The sequence below is a fragment of the Lepeophtheirus salmonis genome, chromosome 14 (genome assembly GCF_016086655.4).
Source record: "Lepeophtheirus salmonis chromosome 14, UVic_Lsal_1.4, whole genome shotgun sequence".
Taxonomy (NCBI): domain Eukaryota; kingdom Metazoa; phylum Arthropoda; class Copepoda; order Siphonostomatoida; family Caligidae; genus Lepeophtheirus; species Lepeophtheirus salmonis.
In genome coordinates, this window is record NC_052144.2 from 41,607,182 (window position 1) to 41,626,578 (window position 19,397).

The 19,397-nt window shown below is 30.3% G+C and overlaps 1 protein-coding gene across 1 annotated transcript in view; it reads right to left on the reverse strand.

The window, feature by feature from the left end:
* Positions 1-9,991: 9,991 nt before the first annotated feature.
* The window catches only part of LOC121129820 (probable G-protein coupled receptor No9), a 63,470-nt gene continuing 54,064 nt past the window's right edge, over positions 9,992-19,397 (reverse strand). The window contains exon 2 of the mRNA XM_071893361.1: positions 9,992-13,864. Coding sequence (XP_071749462.1) covers positions 12,009-13,697 — 1,689 coding nt within the window. The 5' untranslated portion in view covers positions 13,698-13,864 and the 3' untranslated portion in view covers positions 9,992-12,008. The remainder of the gene's footprint in view (positions 13,865-19,397) is intronic.

The window sequence follows — 19,397 nt, forward strand, 5'->3', positions numbered from 1 at the left end:
AGTTGTGATTGGATGTGAAGGGGAAAAGTAATGACGCATTTACTTGTATTTCCCAAGATATAAATAATATAACAGATTGGGATTCCATTTCTACTCACTATTAAAGATTTATCACGACGTCATTTCTAATCCATAAACACCATAAATCGTTCGTATCCTTCTCCCTCTCATCAATAATCATCATTCATCACTCATCTCCAGTGCTGACTGCCAAGTACCAAGCCCTCCGTCTACATCTCTACACAAAAACTAATAACTAATGTAGAAACATAAACCGTATTACGTCACTAAATATCCCTCTTCAAAGGGGGAAAGAAATGAATAGGAATGAATTTACTTGGAATGAAATTATTAGGAATAAAAAGACAGCGAATGAATTTACTGGGAATGACATTTTCCGGTCACGGTACCATCGAGGGTATGCCTTTGCGTCGTATTTTCGAAAGCACACAACCTCTTTGGTAATAGGTGTTTTTGTATAAAACATATTCGTATAAGGACAATTCGTATAAAACATTTTCGTATGAGAACATTTCGTATAAAAACAATTTTTATATAACTATTTCGTATAAATTTATGAGCAAACAGGGTATAGACTTTTGTCATTGTCATTTTATATCCCAAATTTTGGGGGTGTTTTTGGGTACCAACGATACTTAAGTAACTACAAAGAGCCCATTACAGTCCTCAATCGTACCACGAACGTTGGGGGTCTTTTGGGGACCCACTGGGTCCCAAAACGGAGTTCAACACACCACCGATATTTGAAGAAACTACTAACAGCCATCTACTATACCCTAATTTTTCCAGAATATTAGGGGTGATTTTTGGTACTACCAGGTCCGAAAATGGGATAGAATCCACTACTGATACTCGAAGAAACTTCTAAAAGTCCTTCACAACCCCCCGATTGTATCCCAAATGCTGAGGGTGTTTTCAGGTACCCCTGAGTCCCAAAACGGGATGCAACCCACCGCCAATACTTGAAGAAACTACTAAGAACCCTTCACAACCCCCCATCCCAATTTTACCCCAAATATATAGGAGGAACATATATCAAATTATAATCTTAAGCCAATAAGAAATCGAAAACACCACTAAACTTTCGAGGTACAATTGGGGGAGGGAGGGAGATTGTAAGGGGCTCAAAATTATTTTCTTAAGTTTTTGCGGTAAGTTGCATCCCATTTTGGGGCCCAGCAGTACCCGAAAACACCCCCAACATTTGGGATACAATTGGGGGATAGTGGGGGTTCTTAGTAGTTTCTTCAAGTATCGATGGTGGGTTGCATCCTGTTTTGGGACCCAGCGGTAACCAAAACACCCCAACATTCGGGATACAATTGGGGGATGTGTGGGGCTCTTAGTAGTTACTTAAGTATCGCCTGTACTCGAAAACACCCCCAACATTCGAGGTATTAAATGACAATTCACAAAGTATGTGCCCCGTTTCCTCATAAATTTATACGAAATGGTTTTATACGAAAAGTACTTATACGACATTTTTTATTCTAATTGTCCTTGTACGAATATGTTTTATACAAAGTTACCGTACACCAACCTCTTCAAATATTCCATTCTACTATCTCATTCATATGATTTTAATTTGTCCTAAAAGAGAATAGGATTGTTACTTCTACTAGTAGAATTATTGATTCTCTTAGTAGAATATTGTAGTTATTAAGACTCACCTAGTATTAACTAGTCACAAGTACGTGTGCTTTAAAAGGACAGAGATTAACACTGAAGGTTCGTTGAGGAGAAATAAAGGTACACTTTCAGACTGCCAAGCTGCTCGTCTTCAAAACATTCTTTAAATTATGAAGGTAACCATGTCAAAAATTGTATTTTTTTACATGAAAAAGTACTTACAATTTATCACTCAAAATATTGAAAACTTTTTAAAGTACACTTTGAGTTTCCCATAACATGTTCCAAAACTTTTAAGGGACAATAATGAAAAGTAAACAGGCAGCTAAAAGACACAACGAAGAAAACTGTTATTTTTTTAATTTTTAATTTTGGAGATGAATCAATTATAAAATTTTAATATTTTTACTTAGATAAAACTTCCATTTTCTAATAAAATACAAACAAAAGTGCAAAAGAAGTGAGACACACATTTTAAAGTTTATAAATTTTTTGAAATAGGGAAATATTAAAAACATTTTTTATATAATATATAGATTGTTTTAATGATTGAATCAATGTTTCAATATATATTTTTGATAAATTTCTGCGTACTACACCCGTCCATATCAATTTGATTATTTCCAATATAAATATAAAAAAGAGTCACGCAAATGGCACATGTTACAATATATATTTCATTTATTCCTAATTAATAATTTACTCTTGATTTTTCTGAATACAAATATTGTATTCATAAGTTTAAACTTATGAATTGCTAACGTCTTTAAGATAATTATATTCATTACTATTTGATAAAGGATATTTTAAGACTGTTTAATGTATAAATTATAGGTATGTTGTTGAAGGGTTTCATGTTTATAAATTTCTATTTTTGGCTCTAATCTATCAATTGATGTAATTATGAATTTATTTTGAAAGAGAAAGCTGTTCCAAAAATAGAATAGGTTCATATAATTTTGTTTGGCTCTATTAGTACAATGGATATTATCCACAATTTTCAAACATTTTTAAGAATTTGTTATGTCCCGTAGAGTTGGAAAATATTGCTATTCGAAATAACTTTCTAAAAGTCCATGACTTTATAAGTAACTGTGGCTTTAATCAAGGAAGATTTATTTCTACTATGGTAGATCATCGAACCTACAACTTAAAAAAGTTGGCAATGACCTCAAATTTCTCGGAATATATTTTCTTTGATTTTCTTTTTTATTATAAAGTTTAAACCCTTATAATTTTTAAATTATAACAACAGGTTTGGAAAATAAAAAAACACTATACATGTTGGTACCACACAAAGTCTCGAATTTGTACAATACCAAATTTTTGTAACCACGAGAGATTCAGCGCCTTCCACATACCTTCTATGTGAAGAGAACCAAGATCCCAGCAAGTTGTTGAGACATTAATCCTCGACCTTGAAACGTATGTTCTTGCATTCCCCCATACTAAATATTCCTTTAATTTATATATGATCTCACATATTATCTATGAAAAGGCACGTATCTCAACAGATGGAACGTTCTTGGGAGGATATTGATATCCCAAGCTTTCATTTTTTTATATCTGGTGAGGGGGTACTACTGAAAAATTTGACACCCTTTTGTAAAGTAGAATTTTTTGAACTAATTTCTTCTCTCAGCATCGGCACTGCAACTAGAAGCTTCCTTTTCTAGACATGAGAAAGACTTAACGAAATTTAATTCGCTAAGACCATCACATATCTACAGATAGTCGTCACAGTTTATGAGTCTTCTTGATGTTGATGGAGAGGCCCGAATTTTCATTGAAATGTCGCATTAGTCTGATAGCGTGGGAGATGGTATAGAAGTTTTTGGGTTTCCGTTTGAAATAAGGTGAGTTCATCCGAGTATATTCAACAATTCAGTGACTTTACATTTACTTCAAGGCTGGAATTGGAGTTAATAATCTCGTTTATTCAATTAAACAATAATTACTAATAATATGTTCCTTTTAATAATTCCAGATATCCTGTTACAAGTTCTTTCTGCTTCGAGCAGAGACATATTCAGTTTCCAGAAAGATTTTCGAGGCTTTGATAAATTATTGAACTCCGCAAAATCTGGAGAATGGCCAGAAATGAACAAAGGGAACACCATAAACTCTGCCAAAAGATCTGCAAATCTTCTTGAATACAAAACATAGTCATGTCGACATACTATTTTTTAGCAGATCTTGTAATCCTTGTAAATTGTCATTTAGGGTGCAGGTCAACTAAATTTTTAAGATTAATAAATTTTTCTAGATCTTTACAAGGGGTACATTCATGGTAGAACTAAAAAGATAGAAGGAGCCAAATATAGGAGACATAAAACTTTTTATGTATAAATAAACAAATAATATTTTGTGTTTTTATGTATATTATTTATTTATTCTTTGATAAAACTTTTGTTACCGGTTTTGTATAAAATAAATAAGAAAATTTACTTTTTTATAATTAAAAAAAAGAACTGTTACTCCGTAGCCTTCCTTGACCCCTTTTTTAAACATGTTTCTTAGCTTTGCCAACTACTGTCAACTGACAAAGAGGTGAGCTGACGCTTTTTGTTTTAAAAATAGTAGATTTCCCTTTTTCAGGAGTGTTTTGCACTCCATTAAAGGAATTTTAGACTAAAGCCAGAATTCACAAGTTCACTAAGAGATGGTATAGGAACACGTTTGATGATTCGATACAGAAGAGCTAAGTCTGTCAAACTTATGAAGTTCGTCTTATATTTTTTAACATATTGTTATATTTAGGGACTTATGAGGGTCAAGAAACTATATGTTTAATTACGAGCGATGTGAATAATCGCTAAACTGAGGTGAGTGTAAAACCACGCCGAATATTATAAAAATTATGTGTTATCAGTCTGGAAGGAGCAGTCACCAGCCAAAGTTAACATATTTTTATGATATTTGGCGTAATTTTACACTCACCTCAGTTTAGCCATTATTCGCATCGCTCATAATTAAACAAACAGTTACTTGACCCTAATAAGTCCCTAAATTATAACAATATGTTAAAAAAATAATTTCAAATGAGCTTTAAAATTTTAAAGCTCATTGGAATTTATCAATATTTAGATCTCTAATGATTACTATTTCAGAAAAAAGGGGTATTATATTTGATTTTCTTGATATGTCGTTGATTACATCACTGACTATTTTGCAAACAGGTAATTAGACCTATTTGCAATAAAATGTATTTACTTTATGTTATAAATACATCCTTTTACTAGTTTAAATTGCTCCTAAAAGCTATTGTTAAATTTGTCTAATTTTCCCTTATAATTCTAAAAAACTCGGTTTTCTTACAAATTTTAAACTAATTGTACAGCCCTTTTTCATTGATTAAATTGCTGTAAATTTTGCATGAAGATAAATTAACATTACACAATGAATCTAAATTGTCCTTCTTTCTCTCCTCCCTGTAAAAAAAAGGGAAAAAATATACACGCGAATCACAATCAGCTTAATGATATAAACATAACATTCAGATATTTCACAATTAACTGTTTTAATTAATTTTCATAAGTTGACTCCTGTCTTATTTAAAACAGCTGGCTTTACGTACTATCAACTCAAACAGGGTATTACATAGGATTTGTATTGTTATATTAATTTATATAAACCAAAAATCTTCGTTTTAAACTTTTATCATTTCCTAATCAGTCAAAAAAATTTATATTAATTTATATAAACCAAGAATCTCTGTTTAAAACTTCTATCCTTCCTACTCTGTCAATAATTTTTATATTTATTTATATACTCAAGAATCTCTGTTTAAAACTTATATCTTTCCTACTCTGTCAATAATTTTTATATTAATTCTTAAATAATAGTTTTAACTATTCATCGTAATACAATTAAAACATTATTTATACCTGTTTGTCTCTTAATTTATTGTAATAATGACATCCTGCAAAAGATTTAATGCAGATTGTTGGTTTGTTAAAGCACTTGGAGTAATACAACTTATCTGGATGTATCTCCTCCTTGCGATTATAGTAAGAACAAATTGTTTGTAATTGCAAATACAAAAATAAAGGCATGATAAAATATGACAAAATGAAGATGAAATAGATGGCTTATAAAAAAGGAAGGAAAATAAAAAAAAATTCATGGTCTCACATATATAACTAAAAAATCACATTGGCAGTTAACATGAGGAATAATGCTGTAAGTATGTTACAAAATGCAGAGTTATGGTGCGAAAAAAACTTGCAAGAGGCGTGAGCAGAAGTCTAGAAGGGTTTTGGAGATCCCCATGGAAATGATGGAGTTTCATTACTTAAATAAAGAATATCAATTTGACGTTATTTATAATTAATGTAGATTTTTTTTTTTTTCAATACGTTGTTTAATCATACCATTTACTAGAAAATAATTCCCCCTAAGATAGCCTTTAGAAAACAAATGACGTGTACCGAATCAAATAAAAGATATAATGGACGTTAATGCGTTTATTGTTCTAGTAACTTGCAAAGTTTCCAACCAATCTGTTGGTGCAAAAACATAATTTTTAAGCCGACATAATCACCTTCAATCTTTATTACTTTGCAATATCAAAGTACTTAGTCTTAGTATTTTTCTCTTTTTTTTTTCAATGTCAAGTATTTAAAAGTATCGTCTATTCCACAATATTGTACTATGTAATTCCTGAAGTTGTTTTATTGAAATATCATTTTTTATTAGACCACAGATTTTTGTGTAGGATATATCATACATATTAGGAAAAATCAATAAAATTCTTGTAATAAATTGTTAATAACTTCCTTAACATTGAAGCTGGAGAACTATTTTTGGCATCAAAATGTCTTTTTTACCATTATAAAGTAGATAAAACAGGTTTAAAAGGAGAATACTGTACAGGCAGTGGTTCATCTTGCGTAGTTGGTGCGTTTTCTACCCCCTAATATGTATACAATTGAATTTGTCATCCGCTCCTCATTGTAGAGTTTATGAATAAATAATTATAAAAGGAAATTTAATAATAACCAAGTAATTTACTATTAGAATAAAAATGCAACATCCACATTTTATTTTCAAACAGAAATTAGATCAAGAGTTGCAACCATTTTCAATTGACACAATTATTGATTGAGAGTGCTAATACAGCTTCTAGAAATGCAATAAAGTATTTTTACTCCTTTTTACAAATAAATTATTTATGTTAAGGAAAATTAAGCGATTTAAAAAATTATATTGACCGTGATTTAAAGAAGATAAAAATGATTCTTGGGCTTTTGTAGAATACAAAAAATATCTTGTTGTATTCTTTCATATTATTTGTCTTTAAACATGTGGTTTGTTAGCACAAAAGTGAACTCAAATAATTATTTTCAAAATTACATCTAGATCAAACTTGTATTTTTCCATAATTTTAAATCAATTTATATCAACAAATTAGTCTGTTTAATCCCTTGACATTAAATTTAAAGTAGGAAAAATTCATTGTTACTATCACATAGTTAAAAATATATTGATATTTTATGAAAGACCACATCAGGGCCAAATTATGTATCATTAATAAAATAAATTATAGTTGGCATTGTTTTGTATCTCGAAATTTGCACTGAAACTTGCATACAAACTTTATTTTTGACCATTATATTTCTATGAAATATTGGGTGCTATGTATTTATGAAGTAAGAATGATAAATATCTCATTTCCTGGATTATTGCTTAAGTCTGTATATGTAAAAAAATTAAATTATATAAAGCACATTCTTTGCCTCTTTTAGCTGAGAAGGCAATTAATGAAGAAAATTTTTGCCTGAACACCCTTTTTTATTCAAAGTACCGCCCTTCTCTCGAAAGTCCAAAAAAATTTAAAGGAGGTTGGCTAATTTTACAATGTTCTACCCTATTTTTTATTATGCTCCATGTAAAGACTGTGGAAAAACTTTTAATTCCTTCATTCCCACTTTCGTAGTTTGTCCCAATGTTCGAATTCTAAAAGTATTTATTTCCTTAATTGTAAAGGGACTAGATGACCAAGAGTCAAAATTCACACAAGCACTTATTGGCACCAAAATTAAAAATTATGAACCCTTAGCTGCTGAAGAGATAAGAGATGTTATCATCTCAGCTATTGCAAGGTATACTGCATTCTCTTTGATGGTTCTTGACTCTTTAAAGTGGAATGTAAGATCTTACAAAGCTTTTCAATAGGAAATAGTATTACTATTTAGACTGTTTGTAATTTGAATGGTGGATTGCTTCTTAAATAATTTTTATGTGCTCCTGTTTTGATTTTAGTTATATGCATGTAAATGTGTTCTAAATTCTGTATGATCAAGGATTTTATTTAGTTATTTTTGATAAATAATATGTGTATAGTGTTTAGATAGGGTTTTTTTTTTTTGAAAGGGATAATTATAAACTAAAATGTTTGTTTATGTGATCTTTTTACGTGCTCCTTCTTCCTTCATTTAGTTCTGAAGTAATTTGTGCATGTAAAATTTAAAAAAAAGAGTTGTTATCACAAATAATATTGTGGTGTCAGTTCTTATGTAGGACTGAAGACTGCATTACTGTACAGTTCAGTCCTAAAAACCTATAATGTTCCGTCATCGTTGACTTAATCAACCGGACGGTCCTGAGGATCGGTCCCAAAGATTGATAGGACCTGTCCTAAGACTGGATTGGACCGAAAATTAAAGACTGACACAATATTACATATAAGGACAACTCTTTTTGATTTGATGTACTAGAGGGCAAAGTTAATAAAAATACAAGGTTATACCATAAGGTGTGAACGACTGGTGTTTGACTTCCACCACGCTTTTAATATTGACATCATAGTAAATGAGTGATTGTGTGCTTTGTCAAAATCTGTTTTTCTTGCCTAGCAGTCGGTACGATGTATTAAATTGAAAACTCTGCAGGGTTCGGAAGCAAAACGTGAAAATCGGCGAGGAGGCCTACTACAAGGTGCTGATGTTCACCCTACTGCCATGGCTCAAGGCCACCTACCCAGAGAACAACTATGTATGGACCCAAGATACCAAAATACCAGAAGTTCTGCACCGACAACATGGCTGATATTTGACCCAATGACATGTAGCCATAATCTCCACCGGATGTGCCCCGTAGGACTTTGCTATGTGGGGCACTGAGGGAGAAGGAGACTAACCGGATATCTCATCCGAACTTGGACTCCCTCAAGGCCGCCATTGTGGAGAAGTGGAACAATTTGTCCGAATAGTTCAATATCAACTCTTGCAAGCCTTTCCGCCGCCGTTTGGAGCCTGTGATTGCTGCTGAGGGCGACCATATTGAGTGAACATGTTCACAAAGTTCGTGTCTCAAAGTTTTGTTAGAAAAATTTCAAAATTATTTATCAAAAAATAACATTATTTACATTTTTCTAAAATTACTCATTCAGTTCACGTTTTGCTTCCGAGCCCTTTATACGTTATGGTCTTACCTTGTATTTCTATTAACCTTGATTGAGGGTAGTTTTGTGTCATTCCATATGCGTTCCTTCCTGTCCAGTCTTTAAACCGTTCCTTAAGATTGCAATCTTCAGTCCTAAATAAGGACCAACACTAAGAATTTTAATGTTTTTAATAAATTTTTTGGTTTTTTTACTGTCAAATTTGCATCAAATCTTCGCAGTGGGCATCCAATTATAAATAAAAGTTAATTTACAATTTTAAAAATTATTTTACTTATTTTTGCTACATTTTTATTAAACATCAATTTGCACAGCATTTCTTCAAGTCTTCCAAATTGTTACTGGGGGAGTTGTTCAGGCTCGGTTTTCAAGAATAAATAACATTATATCCTTCATGACATTCTAAATAAAGATTAATTGGAGACCTTGTTCTAAAAAACCAAGAAAGACTTCTTCTTTTTCTCTTGACTTCGTTCAGAAAAGGAAAAATATTAAATGATAAGTTTTTAATTTTTGCATTGAAAAATGTATTCTTTAAACAACTATCAATCAACTTACATATGTGTATTTTCAACATAACAGTTATATCGAATGATTATTCACAAACATGCGTCTAGATTTCATTTTTATTTTCAAATAATTCTTGTCAATTCCTCAAAAAAAATTATTCTGACTAATTTTTGCCTTTTAACTTGCATAATGAGAAAAATATAAATAAATAAATTTTATGTGAAAGGTCATATCAGGTCCAAATTAAGGACCATAAATAATTGAAGGTTTTAAACTATATGACACAATCTACATTATCTAATCTCATGTCATATATGTGTGTGCAGAACCAATGATTGTTCAAAAATATGGATTTTATTATTTATATTTCTTTTTTCTGATTTTAGTTTGAACTTAAAATGTACATTAATTAAAACAATTTGTTAATTTTATGAATTAATTTTTTTATTCATTCATATATATTTTTTATAATATTAACATTGTGAGATATAAAATCTGTGAATTTGAAATGTGATACTTTAGTAACATTTAAACTACAATAAATGAATGTAATCTAAAGAAAAATGATGACTCCTGATGATATATTAGAAAAAAACAACAACAGAAATTAGTAAAATTTGATTGATTTATCAAAGGTAAAAAGGGAAACGAAAAAACAACTAATAGCATAAGTAAACTAAATGCAAATTGATCAAAAAACTTTGATTGGAATGTAATAGTCTAATGTTATCAAAACAATTTATTATTTAAGTAGTTGTAAATAGGAAAACACATATAACACATAAAATAAGTATATTTATGATAACCATTCATTTAAACATTATATTTGTGAAATATTTATAATGTTAATATAATAAATGAAAGATTTTATTTTGGATTCAACATCAATTTTTTTCTTTTTTAAGGGGGTGGGGGGAGGGGACATGATAAATGCACAATAAAAGTTTTTTCTTATTTTTATTTTTTTTCATTTGTGTTACTATCCAACAATAAATTTAATACCCGTCTATTAAAAAAATAAACACAAAAGATTATGATGTGATAAAAAAAGGTACCACAGAATATTCATGCAGTAAAAATGATGAAAAAACCTTATTGTAAAAGATGATTTTTGATTAAAAAAAAATAAAATAATAAACATTACACTATTTATGAAACATCTACAGGGTGCTCCAAAACTAGATTCCATTCAAAAAAACAAATTACTTGGGGTATACATTGGAATATGTATTAATACTTTTTTAAAGGTAACATATTGTTCTACAATTAGCGCACAAATAATTAAATGTGATTGTCCTTGTTCTGAACAACTTGTTGGAGACACTTAGTTACTGACTTTCAGATAGTACGGTCTCTACGGCTTATTTCAAAGAGTCCTTAAGGAGCCTGGAAACTGCATTGATCCTTTCTTTCACCATACCTTACATCAGATCAAAAGGGAGGCCAAAAGTGCTCAAATGGGGTAAGCGTCTAAACAAATCGACAAAGTGTAGCGTCACATTCCGGGAAAATAATATAACCCCCTGAATAATAGTCTTGTTTATTATAAAATATATAAATGTTACTCACATAGAGGTCACTCTGAAAAATGTTGGTTGCCTCCCAATGCTACAGGCCCACCTAGCAGATAATATATATATTTTTTAGTTTATTGTCTTTATATTATTTTTGCACTTCATTGTTGCGATCCTTCTAGCTGAAGTATCGAAAGCTTTAAATACAATATACGTAAATTAATTACATTCACGATAATATTATTCTAATCCAGGAGTAACCAGTATTTATCTAATATAAAAAAAAGGGTCACTTTTTTTAATATTTTTTACCCACAAACACACAAAAAAACAAAAAAAAAACAATGGACGGTTAACTTATGAAACAAACTACTGATATAAAACTTATATTTTTTACTGTTTGATGGTATGAATGTATATTGTAAGTTTTATTAAGTCTTGAAGAGATTATGTAATTAAGTGATTCTATCTTAGTTTTTTTTTTTTTGTTTTGTTTGATAAAAATTGTTTCATCTAATTTAATTAACTAAAATTGTTTCTATGTATAAACGAAATTATAATAAATTAAGAATAGTTGACTAATATTTTATAATGGATTAATATTGTTTTTTTGCTATTTTTCTAAGCGTATCACTTTTTCCCTCCCTGGTTTGTCCGTTTCATTGGAGTTTGTAAAATGAAATATTATTTTGTAAAAAAAAATCATAACCTTTTTTAAAAGAACATCAACTTATATAAATAAACTAGGAATAAATATTTCACATCAAGAAAAAATTGGAAATGTTTGGCTCATTTTTCAGAAGACATATTCCATATTGATATTTGGTTATAAATGAGGGGGAAAAAAACAAGAAGGTTATCTAACGGGGTGGTTTTTGAGACTAGGATATATATATTCACATATTTTGTCACTTTTGAGGTTTCTTTCATCACTTTTTAGTAACATTTGTATTGAGGTTATTGTTACTATTTGTATTATTTGATTTAGGGCAATTTAAGTTTTCTGCATCCTGAAGAGCCCGGTCAGCTAGAATCATATCAAATTGAGCCATTCGAGGTGCAATAGGAATAAAACCCATGCCTGCTAGCCCTCTATTTCTGCCAACATCTCTGCAAATTAATTTGCATATTATTTTCTTAAAAGCTCCTCGAAATTCTCTCGAAAACATAGCGTAAATAACGGGATTGAATGCAGAATTACAGTAGCCCAACCAAAAGAAGACAGAAAACACAATGCCTGGAACACAGTCTGCACAAAAGGATGTAATGAGGTACATGGTGAAGAATGGAAACCAACAGCAGATGAAGCAGCCAACAATAATACCCAATGTCTTTGCTGCTTTAGTCTCCATCCGGAATCGCTTTACTTGACTCTTGATATTTCGTTTACCAAGTTTAGTAGAGCAATGGATATTTTTCAAATTTACTGGAGTATTCGAAGTAGTCGGGATGTCCTGATCTATGTCACTCCAATCCAGTAATGTATTTGAGTTTTGCCTATTCTTTTTAGATGATGCCTCCAGCTGACTTTTTTTCCAACGCCAGAAGCAGCAATTCCTGGGAACTTTGCTATTTTTACGTTTTTGCTCTTCAGGTTTGGCTGTAGGTGCCTCCTCCCCTGTTTGAGTACCACATTCTACAAAAGTCTTATGATTTCCATGAGCACAACGCTTTGTGGTTGTATATTGCACAGAGAGTAACTTGTCCTTTCCGTGGTTCTTGGAAACTGCAAGAAGGAGCTTTGCTGTTTCTTCCTCCATAAGGATACCATCAAATCTATCTCGCTTGATACCATTGATGTACGGAGTAGAGGAAGAATAGCGCTTAGAAACGGCTGATAACCGGTTTGATGATGATGGAGTTCCTCCACCTCGATGAATGCCCATTCCCATTTCTTCTTGGCCTACCTTGATCTTGGTCCAACCCTTGCGAATTGCTTTTGTTGTTTTAGTCGCGGTTCTATAAATTTTATAATTAAAGAAGATCATTACGAGCATTGGAGCATAAAATGATCCAACTGCGGAATATATGACATAACCCGGTTCTTGAATCAACTTACATTCCGGCATGCAAGAATTATCTTCACTTTTGTTTTCATCAAACAAATCTTCATCTTCATTCCAACCTACCAAAGGCGGGAAACAAATTACAAAACTGAGTACCCAAGCGCCGAGTATTAATAGTTTGGCTCTTTTAGAGCTCATTATATTAGGATATGTAACTGGATGCGTTACAGCTATATATCTATCCAAGGAAATAACAACCAAATGGAGAATTGAGGCTGTACACATCCACACATCTACAGCTAGCCATATGGCACACCAATGAACACCAAATATCCATATATGAAATACTTCATACATGGCTGATGTTGGTAGAACTATAATGCCCAACATTAAGTCCGCCCATGCTAGTGATACTATGAAGAGATTTGTGGCCCCACGTAGCTTTTGAGTCATATGAACTGCTGCTATCACCATCATATTTCCAAAAATGATTAGTAGAATGAGAATTCCTAAAGGTACTAGACTACCTATGACTCGAGGATCGTCCAAATGAATGTAGTCTAGTGGAGAGAAACACTCAGCACTCACGTTGGAAGAAGTACTGTTACTCATCACACTTTCCCTTGTTTGATCAAATATCCTCGGGAAGACGAGTTAAAGGACTCGAAAAGAGTATTTTGTCGATAGATCATACTGATAATATATCTTCCCACAGCGTCCATATTTTCTATTCACAACTCATTCTGATTTCTTCTTTACAAAATAACACAACCTGAAAGCTAAATAACAAATAGATAATTAGAAATGATTACTAATATATACACTCAATATAGAAGATAAAAAAAAAACATAATGAAATTGATTTTATTAAATTTTCTATATCTAAAGATGTGAAACCTGTCTAAATTCTCGCGAGTGTAAATAAGAAAAGTGAATATTTTGTTAACGATAAGCAACGATCTTCTGATAGAGAGCACAAAACAAATTAAATTACTCTTTGCTTGTGTATTCCTTTAAATTTTTAAAAAAGGGAAGAATAATTCTTAAAAGCACTAATATCTTGCAAGTTACCAACATATTTTCTTCACATATTTTCTACATATATTCATGTAAAATATCAATCTTTTACTCAAACTTAACTCTAAATTTGAAAACTTATTAAGCACTATTTATGTTTTAGGCCTTTATGAGCATATCTAGTAAATCTATTTATATTACTTTAAAAAATGGATACAATGGAATTAAAATTTGAAACATAGGTAAATGCAAAAAATAATTAATCAAAAATAAGAAATCAAATAAAATTAAAACCCCAGATTAACTAAAGCATATTCTGTTCTTTTTTTTGTCCCTCTAATAAAGGAAATATATGTAGGATGAATCTTCATTTTGTTTTTATCAACCACTCTTTCCTGACCTTTCTCAAACATTCTAGGAATTAATATCAATAATTAATTGTTTAGTATTCTTTTGACTGAGATTACGTGACACAAAAGTAGAAATTTTGTATTATAACAGAACTTAGATGTTAAAATAAATAAAAGTGGGTTCAATTGAAGAATGAAGAATATTCAAAAATTAGCTAATTACCCCGAAATATTATTAACAGATTCAAAGTTTATATTATGGGAGAAATGTTTTTATATGACTTTTGGTGTTTGGGTACTTAAGCCCCCGATGAAGATATTCACGTTATGAGTTGAAGGAAAAGTAATGAAGGGTTAAAATACTTAATAATTATAGAGTTTTTAAACATACTATCAACATAATCTATGTGAGTAAAGAATGATTTAAAATGAAATCATTTCTATTTTTATATGACCGTGTAGTATTTAGAATGAAAAAAAAACTGCAATATTCTATTAGTACAAATGCGAATATTCTTAATTTATTTATTTTTATTGACCGTAATGTGTCATTCCATTTACCTACATCTAAATACCTATATGTAATTCCCAAAAACTAATGAAAACTGTCATTTCTTATTACATATATTTATAATACATCTATATCAATTTTATAATATCAAAATTTTATTGTGAAAGCAATATTTCATTTGATGATACTTTTATTTTACTTATGACAAAAGTCTTTTATACCGCAAAATAATCAAAACATTTATATTTTTATCTAAAAAAAATTGCCTGATCCTTCAAAATAAAAAAAATTTGAAAAACTTTCTGTAAGACCATATTCATCTAAGAATTGGAGAGTAACGCAAAAAGGGCGTTTGAATACATTACATTAGTTCCCACAATAAGAATACCTCTGAAAATTTGAGACTAACGCCAAAAGGGCATTGGAATACATGACATTAGTTCTAATAATGGAAATACCCTTCACATTTTAATTAATAGTAATATGAAAATATGATGGTGCATTCCAGGGGTGGGAAAACATAGCAATTAAGGGCCAAATTTAGGAAACTGTAATTTTTATATTATACTTGCAAAGTTAGACGAAAAATAATTTATATATTTATATTAGTTTATTATTTTTATTACTAGGTTATATTTATCAAACCTTTTTTTTTTTACTAAGTTTATCTAGTTCATTATTGGTTACATTGGATAATACGACAAAGTTTTGTATGTGAGTGCATACTACAAATGGTTTTTTATAGTATTGCACTTGGCTGGTTCAGTCGTGAATTATCGTGTGTCAAGTATGGAGGTCTCAAAGGAAGAAATTTGTAATATTTTAAATTTTTACTATCTGAAAAGGAAAAATACATCATTTCTGAAGCAGAATGTGACTAGCGTTACAAAATGGATCCCTTACGCCAATATCAAGCCACAAAAATCGTGGTCGAAAGCCAAAAAAGTGCCCCATACCGTCGCCCAGGCGGGATTGATTGCCAATTAGGCGTTGTTGTGTGTTTGGTGGGATTGGCGCGGAATAATTTACTATGAGCTGCTCCCCTATAGCAAAACGCTGAATTCAACGCCCACTCGACCGTTTGAAAGTGGTCATCGAACAGAAGTGGGTAGCATTGGTGAATAGGATAAGAGTCGTGCTTCATCAAGCCAGCGCCAGGCCGCATACATATTTTTTGACACGCCAAAAACCCTGGGATCTCGGATGGTAAGTTCTTATACATCCAACATACAATTTGGACCTGGCACCAAATGACAATCACCTGTTCCCGTCTTTGGCCTTTTGCATTGGGGGTATAAAGTTGGCCTCAATAGAGGCCTTTGTAAATTGTTTATCTAATTTTGTTGACACTATGGACAAAACCTTCTACGAACGGGGAATTACGAAGTTTGATTCTCGTTTGCAACAAGTTATCAAACAGAAAAGAGCATGCTTGGCTCAAATTGGATGATATTAATACTTTTTATTAAGCATTGAAATAAAGTGATAATACGAAATAACTTCTTCCCCAGCCCATTAGTATCCCTTAATAATCAACAGCTTCTGTGTTTTTTAATGTATTGATAAGGTATTTGAACTTAAATTGTTAGAACTCAAATTCACTCCTGTTAAACGTAACACAATTCCCTATTATTAAATTATAAAAATAGTCAGTAATGCTAATTGGTTGCATTTTTTAGATCAACTATATTTTTTTTTTTTGTATTTTTTGAATTGGCAACTTAAAGAGTGAATTATAATTTCGTATGCTTCTAGCTATTAATGATGAAAATCTTGTTTATTTTGGGCATTTTAAAACACAGAAATCGAAATTAACTTGGAAACCCTGATAATTTGAAAAAGAATGTGCGGAGGAAAGTAGCTGTTATATTACTTATGGTTTTAAGGTAAGTGAAAAAAAATTATGATATTAATATCCACTTTTTTCTTGAGTTTTTTGTCCCAGTTACTAACCACCATATATTTTTATTATTTTTCCTATATATTTTTGAAAGAAAGTTCTAAAGATACAAGTAAGATTGTTTCTGAATGTATAATTAAAACTAAAAATATCACCTACAAAAAATTGATAAGGCGCCATACGAGGCGCCACACGCAGCAGCCTAATCGACATAGTTCCACAACTAAACACTATATTATACTTTTTAAATATAAGATTGTACACTTTTTAAATAGTTTATAATTAGGAGGTAAAAAAGGTATTGAAACATTTATTTTTCATTGTAACATGATACACCTTAGAATTAATTTCCCAAGAAATGTATATTTTAAATTTTCAAAATTAACAATACATTTGTAGTAGAAGAACGTACAATACAAAGTGATGCAGAACATCTTTACATAATTGATGAGTGATGTAAATGAGTATTAACTCTCGTATTTAGTTACTATGATGAACTTGCGTGTGCTACAAAAACAAACTAGACTTATTTTTTTGGATGAAAGTTATGTTTTTCATCATAGCGGTACTACATATAGTGATACAGGAATTACAAAGCATTTAAACGATAATGTTCTGCATTGATTATGAAACTAGTACTTATAGAGCCATATGGTTAAAAAAATATAGATCCACTGATAACACAGTCTTCCAAATTGCTGACCCTCCTCTACCAAACAGAATTGCCATATAAAAAAAGGGTTACAGAAAAATTCACCTCCCTTCTTTTAACCCTAAGAAACTTAACCCCGAGTCAAGTTAATCCAAAAACAAATTCATCTGGAGGCCAATTCATCGCAAGAAAAAAATATGTTATAAATAATATATAATTTCTAGAGAAGGGAAAATAAGCAGATTGATCAATTTGCTAATAAAAGTTAATTTTTAAACGCTAATTTATCTATAGCAAATAGGCATGTTATTGATGTAATTCATCATCTTATCATGATCAAATTGACTGTTCAAGGAATACGTCAAGCCAATTACCACATTTTATTTCATCCATAAGTTGGATTTATTTGCTTAGAAGGGCATTTGGAAAAATATAACTAATCCAAAATAATTTCAAAAATGTATTTAAAAAAAATAAAATAAAAGTCCAAATAATTTTAGACAATTGTCTCGAGGAGAGATCATTATATTACTAAGTAATATATATTCCATTTAGGCAATCTAATTTTGTTACATTTGACAGTTAAGTATTTATTTAAGTTTAAAAAAATTAATTGATTATTTGAATTACTTTTTTACTGGGATAAAATTAAATGATAAATATGTGTAATATATATTAGAGTTAGTCAAATAGAAATAAAATAAAGTTTTGTTGCAAATTTGTTGCATTCGGTGGTTAAAAGTTAAAAAGAGTGTTTTGTAGGCTTAAGAAAATTAATTTATTAGTTAAAATACTTCTTGACTAGGATAATGTGTATATAAACATTGAATGATAAATTTGTGTCTTGAAAAGTAAAATAAAATACTTCATCATACTTGATTTTTTCATAAAGATGTATGTCAAATATTTGTATTGTTGGGGATGAGTTTTCCTCGCGATCAACTTTCGTCACAATGAACTTCCCGTATATGATAGAAAAGTAGTGTTAGATTCAAGTGGAAAATTTTAAGTTCGGTCGAGTTCGAGCTTCTGAGAAAATTCACATGCGTAATCTGGTTTTTCATGTTTTATACATCTATTTTTCTTTTTATAATAAAGAAAGGTGTGTAGTTTTTTACTGTTTTTTTTTCCTTTTTTAATTGTGATCCTAAAAATTTAATCAATCAATACTCAAAATTTTTGATAGTCATCAAATTTATTAAATAACAATCCCTGTTCCCCCCTCCTAACCATCACTAGCAAAAATTCCACATATGTGCCTCTAAATGAATATAAATTTTCTTTTAATCCTTTTTTTAAATACTTTTGCCGAAATCGTATAGATGAACAGATAGTAGTTTTTATGGGTTAATCGATCAATTTCAGTTGATTAAATATTAAAAAATTAGCTTTTTGCTATTGCACCTTACTTTCTTGACCAAGTTAGTCAAAAAGGGTAAAACTATATTTTTATATATAAACAGATTTGTTACATTCTTAAAGATTACTTATACTTTAAAATAATTGCATTATTTGAGTTTGTAGTATTTTTTTAATTATTACATTCATTTTGCACAAATATCAATAAAAATGCTAAGAGTTTGAAGAATTGGAAAAGTACATTTTTTTATAATAAACTTAACAACATTAGTCAGAATCTGCACATGTAGTTTATTATTATAGCGAAAACAATAGAACTTTAGTTTTGATTACAATTTCTATGAAATATTCACTACTCTATAAAAATTTGGGTTAGCAAATTTCTATTCATAACTTTAGATAACGTAGCAAAATAACATCTTTTGTCATAAAAGCAGCAATGTGTGGACCACACACAGGAGAAAAAGATGACTAATAGGCGAACAAATTAATAACATTAAAAAAACATGAATTAAAAAGTTAA